The sequence below is a fragment of the Anarrhichthys ocellatus genome, unplaced genomic scaffold (genome assembly GCF_004355925.1).
Source record: "Anarrhichthys ocellatus isolate YVR2014 unplaced genomic scaffold, GSC_Weel_1.0 scaffold72, whole genome shotgun sequence".
NCBI classification, from domain to species: Eukaryota; Metazoa; Chordata; class Actinopteri; order Perciformes; family Anarhichadidae; genus Anarrhichthys; species Anarrhichthys ocellatus.
This window is the reverse complement of record NW_022280102.1, coordinates 593,230-604,713: the sequence shown is the minus strand read 5'-3', so window position 1 is coordinate 604,713 and position 11,484 is coordinate 593,230. Positions and strand designations below refer to the sequence as shown.

General features: G+C 42.9%; 1 protein-coding gene across 1 annotated transcript in view; it reads right to left on the bottom strand.

The window, feature by feature from the left end:
- Nucleotides 1-3,041: 3,041 nt before the first annotated feature.
- The window catches only part of rpa1 (replication protein A1), a 23,871-nt gene continuing 15,428 nt past the window's right edge, over nt 3,042-11,484 (bottom strand). The window contains exons 14-17 of the mRNA XM_031873636.1: nt 9,483-9,659; nt 8,534-8,641; nt 8,142-8,228; nt 3,042-3,809 (exon numbers count right to left, since the gene is read on the bottom strand). Coding sequence (XP_031729496.1) covers nt 3,705-3,809; nt 8,142-8,228; nt 8,534-8,641; nt 9,483-9,659 — 477 coding nt within the window. The 3' untranslated portion in view covers nt 3,042-3,704. The remainder of the gene's footprint in view (nt 3,810-8,141; nt 8,229-8,533; nt 8,642-9,482; nt 9,660-11,484) is intronic.

Below are 11,484 nucleotides of genomic sequence, written 5' to 3'. Positions count from 1 at the left end.
CACCCCATCTGAAGAAAGAGCACAGATCCTGAGCCAGAAACACTTATTTTCTCTTTCACCTGCACAGCTCTCAGTGAGGCCAGTCGGAGGGAAAAAAAAAGAAAAGCTTTGCTGCATCCGCATTATCAGTTTGGTCAACAGGTGCCTAGACGAGACTAGGCTAGACTGTCTCTGGATGCTCAAACACAAACAAACAAGGTCTTGCACCTGTCCCTTTTTGAACACATAAGCAAATACCCCTGGCCCAGGAAAGGGGAGCCATGAATCTTTAGAAATACACAAACTGCTTACGCCCATTCATTACAGCAGTACCCTAGGGGTCCCCCTCCTGCCCATTTGTCTCCATGGTGTCAGGGCCGCGGGCTTTCCTACGCTCAGCACGGCATAAAGTCTCACCTTGCCGGCCTCCACAGGTCCAAAGGAGAAACACCAGTAATAAAGCTAAACCACCAGCAGACTGGCCAAGGCCTCGGCTAAAGCACTGCCGACTGCCTGTGAGCACAATAAGTCAATTGTTGGCATATATGCTCCTTTAAAAAAAGACCCTGCAGTGCGTGAATACTAATCTTGAAAAGATGGAAGGATGGCGGACGTGTAAACTTACTAACGATATTTTCTCACGCTGATACGGCAAAACAGATGAGCACACCAACATAGAAGCCAACGGCTCGACAGTGTGGCATCTGTTGACACCACAGCAGCAATGCAAGTCTAGAGCAGCTTAAAGGGCAACATGCATTCTCTCTTCAGAGAGGAGATTAAGGAGAGTTTTCTTGATTAATCTGGCATAGCATAGGCAGTGATGTTGAGATTAAATTCAACATTTTACATATTTAATATTCCAGAACTGAAGTTTCACCAAACATACCGACACACAGAATCTGTGAACGCCTCCTTAAATGAACCTAAATTGCACTAGTATTGCCAACATCCATCCGTCTGGTCAAATGTCATGTAATAGATAAAGATTCATTGTAAGTGCAGTTGAACCCCATTATTGAATCCTCGTTTATTGTTGGGCCCCTATTGACCCCCCACCCACGTCACACTTTGAGTGCACTTGATACTCGGAGCTACAGAAAAGCACAAAGACCCAGAACCCAAATCATTACCTCTATGTTACACTAATGTTAACAGGTTTTCAGTATGTCAGGTAGTTTCAGCACGACTGCAGAATTAGCTTGCAGTGGGTTCGGTATTCAAGTTCCGACCAGTCTTGTGGATGCATGGAGGCCCTTGAATCACTCTTTGCCAGATCCTTCACGTGTCATCACCTCACCTTGGGAGACCCTACTGAGGAGCAGTTGCCCTGACAACACAGCACCGCCGAAATGAGGGGAAATCTGAAATTGAATAAAAACCTTGAAGATGAAGTTGAACAGACGGAGTGTACGAGACTGCAAATGCGTACCCCAAATAAAGAGATGTTCAAGGACTCAGCGTGACAACGACATCCATATTTAATTGCCTAGTCATCATTCACGGGGTTGTCAGATTTTGAGTTATCATGAAGCGCTTGATGGCAAAGAAACTGTCAAAACTAGTTACCAACCAGAAAAAGGACTAAAAACAATAAAGCAAACTCATTTTTTAAGTGTCACACTGAGCAAGAACATAATGCACGTTAACTGTGTTACACAACGACAAACAAGTTCAGCGTCGAACAATATTCAGCCCGCCTCCAAAGAACCCTGACAGACAGGAGCAACTCTGCTTGGATTAAAACAATTTAAGTAAAGACTGTTTACCATCAAAAATGTAAATACAGATAAATATTGTAGTGCAATTATCTGTTAAATACTGACATTTTTAGTTGTGATTATTTTTGGTCAAAACTTATCAAAAGGGCTCGTCGTGAGTTGATATTTTCAGTTTGTAAATGATGGGATGTAAGCAAACCCATGACCCCAGCAAAGGTCCTTTAACAGACTATAATCACAGCTAATTTTGAGCATGTTGCGTGACACTTCCATTCAGCCATGTTAAGACAGCACGAGCAAACAAGCGTAATGCCGAGCAGCTATCAGACAATCTCATTCTAGGCAAGTGCAAACTCAATTATACACGCATTATAATCCAATTTCTCACTTAACTAGAACTGTGTAATCAGCTTAATCAAAAAAACAGGTGTGAAAATTTAATTATCAAGTGACTCCAATCCAGTTGAAGCTTGATCAATAGCTTTCCTGTTTCAAATAGGTTACGGGATGTCAGATGCAAGAAAATAACTCGCTAGACCCGAACCCTGGGGAAATCGCGAGATGAACCTGGCAGAAGTACCTTTCTCACCGCCGTGCTGCGTGCCTCACGAAATGAAACGCTTCAGTTCAGATGGCTAAAGAGCCACCAGGTCCTGTGGGACCGTTTTCTGCTGTTGCTGTATATTGACTGGGAGTTTGAGGCAGGAATGGGGAGCGGCATCATCGGCAACCTTTGACACTCCCTGCCTCAATAACCGACTTGTGGCAACATCTAAAGCGTTAGCTGTACAAGATGAGAGGGGGGGGGGGGGGAAGATATCACAGGCAAACCCGCATCACTATCTCCAAGCAGGGCTGACAAAATCAAATAAAGTAAAACGCACCGTTCCTTACCATTTACACAGGTTTAATCCATCCCGGCACACTACAGGCAACAGATGCAGCGCTCAGCAGAAACGAGATGTTATCGCATGAAAGATGGGGCGGCGCAGACTTACCGATGTTCTGCTTTAATACGACATGAAAGTCAGGTTTGCAGGAGAGTCTGTTGCACACCTGAGCAAAAATCCGAGGAGATAAGAGGGGCATTGTGTGCCAGTCTTTGAATAAATCCACTAAACATGGTACAACTCTAAAAAAAAATAGAATTGTCTACATATTTTGGTTAGCTTTAGGATCAGGTGCTGAAATAGATAGTAATAGTTTACACGTTACTGTTATGTACTTCCATTAATACAACAGACTTCTGACAGGGAAACCAGTATGCATCGTAAAACAACAGACAACTTGATTACAAACATATTTATTCTCACAACTATCACAAAAAAAAAACAATTACAGAACAGACAGTTAAAGGCATTGGAAATGTAAAAAAAAACAAAAAAAAACAACAACTTGTTTCTACTTAAATAGACTACAGTACATCCCCCTCTAGGTCTGCACTGTTCATGTGTGTATGTGCTTATGTTCGCAAGTTGTGTGAGGGACGAGGCACAAAAGAGTGGGAGAGTAAGCGGTCTTATCAGGCATGTGCAGGTCCAGCCTCGCTGTTTTGAGTGCGCGTCAGAAAGTGAAAAGAGTGCGAGCTACTGTGCTGGTCTCCTGCTTAAAGCAGCCACCGGCCCCACACGGCCAGGCAGAGAACAACTGGCTGACTTAAGACAGACACAGTTGTGATTTATTTTGTCACTTACTGACCCACTCTCCGCTCTGCTCTGCTTCCCCAAATAACAAAAAGAAAGAAAACATGTCCGTTATTGTTCACCAACAAAACAAAAAAAAAAAAAAAAAAAAAGTCGGGCCACCAATCATTTGCCAAAGGAAGAGTGAACGGTCACAAGTACTTTAAGGACAATTCATTCACAGGGAAGTAAAGAGAAAAAAACTAAATATAATTGCTTTGTGAGCAAAACTTTGTCACACATTTAGAGCTGACGTTGACTATACAGGAACAAAAGGAAACTTGCAAAAGCAATAATAATACTCTGCATAGATGGTAAGTTCCTACTGAGCAGCCAGTTTCCTTATGTTGATGATCAGCCTCTTGCTGTAGTCCTTATGGTCAACGGGCTTCACATCCATCACGGTGGCCTTGATCCTGGATTCATCCTGTCAGACAGTTAGAAAACTCGTTTAGATGACACGTGACATCACACTGTGTCGTTAAGGTAGTTAAAGGAAGGAAGCACACACTATTTCTTTTCACTGTACACATAATCAGATTCCTGTTGACGTGTGATGTTTATACAGTTGGTTTTTTCCCCCCCAACAAAAATCCATATTGTGTGTAATGTCAACTTGTACGAGTCTGCGTGGAGTTGACATAGATAAGACCCGACGGTACATTACACATGCTGACAGACTATCTATCCAAGACAGATTTTATCGGTTGAGATGGCTTCTCGAAAATATTATATTCTACAGAATTTAACGCAGGAAAAGGCGCTTGGGTAATTTAGATTTGGTGTCGTCTCAGTTTGCCCAGCAGAGCACACGTTGACTTACAATACTGTGGCAAGCTCTCATCGAGGATAACCATATAATGTCCTTCAATACGAGGGACAAGCACTGAACAAAATACAGCCGCGTCAAGAAGACAATGGGTAAGAACTATAAAGCAGAACAAATATGACAATTACCAACACAAGCCACCATGTGCTGCAGAGTGGAGCGGTGTCTTCAGGGTAACTTGCTAAATAGTTTGTTAAATATGTTGCTGAAAAGTTAATACGCAATGACCACTTTTATTTTACCTTTTGCAATACAACTAATACAATCCTGCCCCAGACAACATGTCACTCATCTTCCTCGTGTCCTGACTGCGTACAGGTCGCACATTATGCCCAACTTCCATCAACGCGCTGAAAGCCTCTATTCCCTGCTAATACACGCCACTCAGAAACGGCTAGAACACAGATTGCGTTCAGGAAGTGCGTCCATCTTGCTGAGGTCAATGCAATGTATTTAAAAAAAAAAAAACACAACAGCGTCAGGGAAGTGTGGCTCATTTTATCTCTCCATCCATACCACACATCTGCTGGCTTCTCCTCTCATCCCCCCCAACGACAAAATGGCATAATGTTAGGGCCGCGTATGTGAACCGTGTTGGCATTCAGATGAATGGTTCACAAAAAAAGCGGCAGCTTTTGAAGCCATAACCACCTCCACAGCTGTCTAGACACAGGAAGGTCGTTTCCACCAGAGCCATTATTCTCTGCATTTAAACAGAGGTTACACTCATTTTGTCTCCATTAATCCTCTGCAGCTCAAGTGGGTGAAATGTAAATCATCTCTCTTTGGACTGCTGCCCACTTTCTTCCAGAATAGCCCACTATAATCTCTTTGCTAGTTTTATATGACGCAAGAGAAATATTACAAAAGACATTAGGATTTCATCATTATAGTTTGACATAAAGTAGAAGAAATTGTCGTGCGAGTCCTCTATATAGATAAATGAACAGGATACTAAAAAGTTGGTAATGCGTTGTACGTAATGAAGAGGTCACCTTTGGCTTCTATGTCGGGTTTAACAACATGGAGAACCAGTTAAAACCCTTGTTGTTGAGCAGTAGAAGTAGAAGACGAGTGGATTCAGACAAACGGAGCAATCTTTGAGGATTATGGCAATATCTTCACAACAGTTTGTGACCACCAGTCACAAACTGGTGGTCACAAACTGGTGGGGGGGGGCGCAACACTTATTAGCAAAGAATTCTCCACATGGCACCTGTAAGTGTTGTTGTCGTCATTTGGGTTTCTAAAAGATCGATGTGGATTTGACTTTCAGGAAAAGAGAAGTTTAGCTCTGTGACGTGAATCCCTTGCAATATCCTAAAAGCCCAAATTAAGACCTGCACTCCCCTGTCTGGCCAGCCACGTTTACACATTACGGTTAAAACACATTTTGGCAAAGGAAGAGAAAAGCTATCAGATTGTTAATGGAACATGATGCTATTCCATAACGCAATAATAGCACGGTGTTCATCTTCCCACCAGAGAAACAAAGGATTGCATGAGCAGGGCTTTGTAACGGGGGTTTTTGTGGCACCCTACATGCACCATACACACCGACAGCAATGTTAAGACTGTGGTTGATCACAGTGAATCTGTAAGCAACCAACATCACGTAGTTGGAACATGTGGTTTTTACGCAGCACCAGAAAACTGGTCAAGAGCAACCAATCTTTAATGGAATGGAAAACCAGTAGCAGTCCCACTTCATTACCCTCTACGCTCACACCTTCCCCTTCCCCGTCGCCCCAGAGTAATGTAACACACTCCATCACATGATCATCCACGGTCACATCCTGTAAGACAGACAGGATTTATAAAAGGGCCAAAAGAGAGAATATTAGCCGACTTGACGCTGGGCCTGCAGTGGTGCAATGAAAAGCCTTGAATGTCCAATATCAGCTGTGCCATCAGTGTCCTCCCTTTGAGAAACGGGAATCAGTTACAGCGTCTAGTCGCGGCCTACAGGGACAATGAGACCTTAATAACAGCACAGCAGTTCAGATATACTAGCCGCAAGCAGACATTTCCAACGTCAGGCAAGTAAAAGATTTAGGACTGTCCAAGACTCAAGTACTGTGTGGTAATATTCAAAAGGTTGCCTTTTGGCAGTAACACCACAAGTATAGAAATATGAATGTAACAAAGTAATTCAGCCACTGACATTTTGAGAGTTACAACACGATTACCCACATGCAATATTAAAATAAGGCCAAAGCACAACTTTGATATTGATTTATGTGAGAATAACAACATTACGCACATCATGCTTACATGAACCAGCTTCACGTCACACTTGTTTTGAGAAACGCACTGTAATTAATCACAGAATGTTTTCATTTGATGGCCAGAAAACTCTATTAAGTGGCAAAGCTTTTGGGTCTCAGTGGCACCTCGCATTACCCTTGGAAAGGCTTTATGCTCATTTATTTGAGAATGTTGATACTGGAATGACATTAATTAAACTTGAATGTTGTTTTGATCCCAAATGAGACGCCCTTCTACTGTGGCTTGGTTTTGCTCATTAAGCCTATTTGGCTTCTTGTTCGGTGCGATGTTGAGGGACAAACGACAGAAGATCATAACTCTTCCATTTGATACTAAAAGGTCCAATAAATCTTGATCATTCTTTATAACAATTACAGTCATTCTCTTCTATGTAAGGTAGAGATAGTAATCAAGTTGTTCGCTGTACTTGGCTATATGTAATATATTGTATAAGGGTGCAACTAACGTTTGTCATTAAAATCTTAGATTTATTTGGGAAAATGTCAGAAAATTGTGAAAAGTTTCTCACATTTGTTGGTTTTGTATGTAGAACAATCTTTGGTCATGAATATTCAATGAGATTAAACATCATTGTAACAGTTAGTACATAGAACAGTGTTCTAGTTTAAAAAAAACAATGTTCTAGCTGTGTTCATTTGCTTAAAAATTAAATGTATTAATTTCCAAAATATTGTCTTGACCAACTCTGTTATCCTCTTTCAGTTTTAATGTTAGTTATAAACGCATAAGGCTGAAACTCTGTCTACCTTCCCTAACATTAGGTGTAGCCACGGAGACCTTTAAATGTGCTGACAGTGTGTTTTAATGTCATTATCAGAGATAATCTCCTCGGGTGGCAGGTTCAATTAAAATGAAGAGTTTATTCTCCTCAACTGTTCTGAAAACCCCTGAAACAAGCGCTTCTGTCTAATCTTCCTCTCACTGTGATGAAACAGGATGAATGGGTGTCATTGACTTCCTTTGTCCGACATCAAGCATATACAATGGCAGTACGGGAGCGCGGCGCACAATGGCTGGCTTGTAGCATTGAGGGGAAGAAAACAAACTGAAAGAGGGGTTGCAGGTGTCTCTGTTGAAGGAATATGAGTGTGGAGGCAGCAGCCAATACATGCTTGTAGAGGTGCCATTGGCAGTTAGGATGCCGGGCTGAATGTGACAGACACAGAGGCCTCTTCTGTGGTTTGGAAGGCGGATGAGCGTCTGGCTCGGCTCCACACTTCCTGCTCAGAGTCCCAGCCCAATCTATTCTTTTATGTGCGTCCCTCAAAAACAAACCTCTATCTGTGTGGCCTCCCGGAAATAGTGACCACGACTAATCTGTGCGTGCGCCCCTCACAAAGCCACTGAAAATGAGCCGCAATCTCGGACAAACACTGTTTTTTTCCAGAGATGGCTCTGTCAGTCAAAATGAAAGCAGTGCGGTTAATGAATGGGAAAACTATCAAGGAGGAAAAACACAAACGACTAAAACATAAAGGACCTGTTTATGTGCTGCATTTCCAGTCTGCCACGGAATGATGGTGTTTGAGGAGATTGAGGCTGCATATTTTTTTCCCCCGTCTTATAAACAGCCATATTTTCTGTTACAGCAACAAACCCGTAGGCATTATATCAGACAATTGCCATCCCTGCTTTACTCACGTTATACGTTTCTAGCTTCACTCGGCTGCGGAAGACAAAAGTGTTGAAGTTGGCTTGTTGGAAAATCTCGTCAAAGGCAACTTCGTTCTGTAACGGAAAAAAACAAACATTTGATTGGCTCAATTTCAAGAGGTACACACGTTCTTTTTAATCAAATGTCACAGTTTCGAGTGCAAAATAAAGCAAGTGCCTGACAGCTGAATACTGAAAAACAACTCAATTACTTGGAAAACTGGGATTTTCTAAGTAATTATGGCTGGAAGAGACAAAGCACGGTGTCTTTTACACTAATTTGTCCATGCAAGAGTGTGTGAGCGTGCATATCCGGCTGGAACTAAAGCCTCTTTATTTTCCCGAGGCCAGTATTATATATTTAGGGAGGAGAGTCTCACCGAGTCCTTGAGCTGCCCCAGGTAAGCTGCATTCTGGCCGAGGATGGCCTCCGCACTCTCCTGGAAGCAAGTCACCCACTGGTTGTCTGCGTAATCTGCAACGTTGGCCTGTGGGATTATATGGAAAACAAAAAGGCAAGAGTGAATAGGAAGAAACGTTACACGCATGTACACAAGTATAGATTGCTGGATGCTGAAATATGGTATGTTAACCTAACACCTCTCTCTGCTCTTAAGAAATTGTTACATCCTCTAATTATCCTGCTGGCAAAACAAGCAGTCACGATGCTCTTGTGATACATACAGGGGAAGCAAATTCACAGCTTATGCCACAGCTTGTGAAGAATAATATGTCGACTGGTGAGTGGTACTAAACAAACGCAGCTTAGTTCAGAGGCCTGGCTGAAATTGCTCTGTTGCCGACTAAGTGAGTTGTTGTACGTAACGTTGTTTGTTCTTTCGTAATAATGTCGGTTTGCGAACGAGCTTAGAATAAAAAGGCCTGCGTTTGCCTCTTCCTCCGTGCACTTTCTGTAAAATGACTAACAGTATGGAAAGCTGCAGCGATTAACCCAACGTGGCTCTGATTTTAAACACCAAAAAAAATCTAAAATTAGTAGTCATCACACTGGGTCTCAAAAATAGCAGAGCTGGCTTTAAATGTTTCTAAATTTAACGGCAAAGAGCAGATTGGGCCAATGTTGAACCAGAGGGAGCCGGGCCATAAGGGGAGAGAGGGGCTTGAGTCCCGGGAGGCAGAATAAGTAAGGAGAACCGAACGACGAGGCAATGAGAATAGGGATGATATGCAGAGCCTCAGCTGCTCAACACTAAGCAGGAAGAACAGGCATTCAAGATAATGTGCATTAGCAGAAATGCTCGTGTGTGAGCACGGCTGAAAAAAAGAGCCCGTTAGAAGCTTTATGGAAGCCAGTGCTGAGTCACTCACAGAAAGGATGAGGCGGTACTTGAAGTTGGGGAACTCTTTGTCACACTTTTCACAGCGGAACATGCCATTGTGCTGGTCAACCACTTTTTTGTTGCAGTCTTGGCTGGGACAGGCCTGGTAGAGGCAGTTCTCCTTTTTCAGGTACACTATGGTAGCTATGCAGGTGTAGTAGTCCGCCTAAAAGAAAAAAAAAAGGGGAATACAAACAAATATTCATATCAACAAAAGTTCAGTGCTGAATAATGTTACTGGAATGTGCTTCTTGCTGGATTTTAAATATGTTGACTGTTGAAAACTAGGAATACAACTGCATGAAATGTACATTAAGATGGCATTTTAAGAGAGCGTGCAATGGTGTATGTGAACAGTCAGAAAGCAACATTTGTGTAGCAGATGCAAGAGTTTTATACTCCCAACCAGAAACCCTAAAGGCTCTGACAAAAATGCAAACTAGTGCGGTGAGCTGCTGCATTTATGGGGAACCGGCAAACTTTTGAAACAGACTGCACACAAACAGCCTTCGGGAAAGATTCTTCGGCTGCATGGAAAACACCCCGCCAAGTGACACATCGGATAGGAGCGGGTGAATGCAAGAAGCCGCTCTGGATATGCTGCGACGAAGGGACGACTGGTTTCAACGTGTTTGTAGACGAGGCACATTGCTTCTCCTCGCCGGGAAGGGCAGACCCTAATGTACTCGACAGATAGCTGCTGCACGCTAACAGCTAATTGTTTTGGACAGAGCCTCCCTCTCCTACTAACCTCAGCATTGGCTGAGACAACAGACGATGCTCCGCACGCTTTGATAAAGGCTAAAGGCCAGTTCAGGGTCAGGGAGCAGCGCAAAAGCGCGGCCAGCTTGGTGACTTAAGTGCATCAACCAATCATTAACGCAACTATAAATGTGAGACTGTGTTTATTGTGAAGAAACCCGTACGCCCTCTGTATTTAGAGAAACTAGAGCTGGTTGATATGGAGAAAATCAAACATCAACTACAGTCGACTATTGCTGCTATCACAAAATACTTACACACAGATGTTTGATAAATAATCATCAGTAATGTGGATATAATGACTAGGTGGGTGAATAGAACAGTTAGAACACTGTAATAAACCACTTTACTGTAAAGCAGCGTTTAAAACCAGGAACAGAACACACTTATAATACAAATGTACGAGACAAGATATCGATATAGATTTTTTAAATATTTCAATGATCTGTGTAATGATCACTGGATTCAATCCTACGGTCAAGAGCAGCTTTCTTCCAAATAAATACACAATCAAGATACTTTACTGAGTGGTACAAACTCTTGCTAATGTTTCCAACATTGCTAAAGAAAATAAACAAAAAAACGCAATTTATTGAAAAATATTTCCTGAGCGCGGACCATTGTGTTCGTATGAAAAAGTCATTCGACCCCAATTAACTTCCAGAACGGGACAATTGATATTCCGTGTCATTTTGGAATGACAGAAACAAAATAAGAGAAATCCACCTGGAGCAGCTGGCTACGCTGTTTTTAATTATTGTTTTGATTTACCGAAAAACAACCTCTGCTAAATGAGGTGCAATTAATCAAGTAAATACCTCTGCAATTAGTGTGTGAGTGACCGGCGCTGGCACAGAAGAACGTGTTTCTAGCCACCGCCACAGGCCTCTAACAAATGCAGTGTCAGGCCAACAAGAGGAGGGCGACCACGTGCTGTCAGAGAGGGCACGGTAGCCATGTGGAAACCTGAGATTGTGACACAAAGGCTTTGTGACAGGCACAATTAATTGCAACAGACTTTGGTTAGGGGGGGGGGGGGGTTTGCGAGGTCTGACCCCCATGCCACCCAGTGTATGGGATGTCTCAAAGGAGCTGAACCAAGGCTGTCCTTAACCCCTCTGTCAGTACGGAGCCTCATCACACGCCATGCTGAGGCGGAGCCCCGGGTCAAAGCTTCCCCTCCTGAGCGGCAGGAAGCTAATGCCACGAGAGGACTTTTACCTGACGGG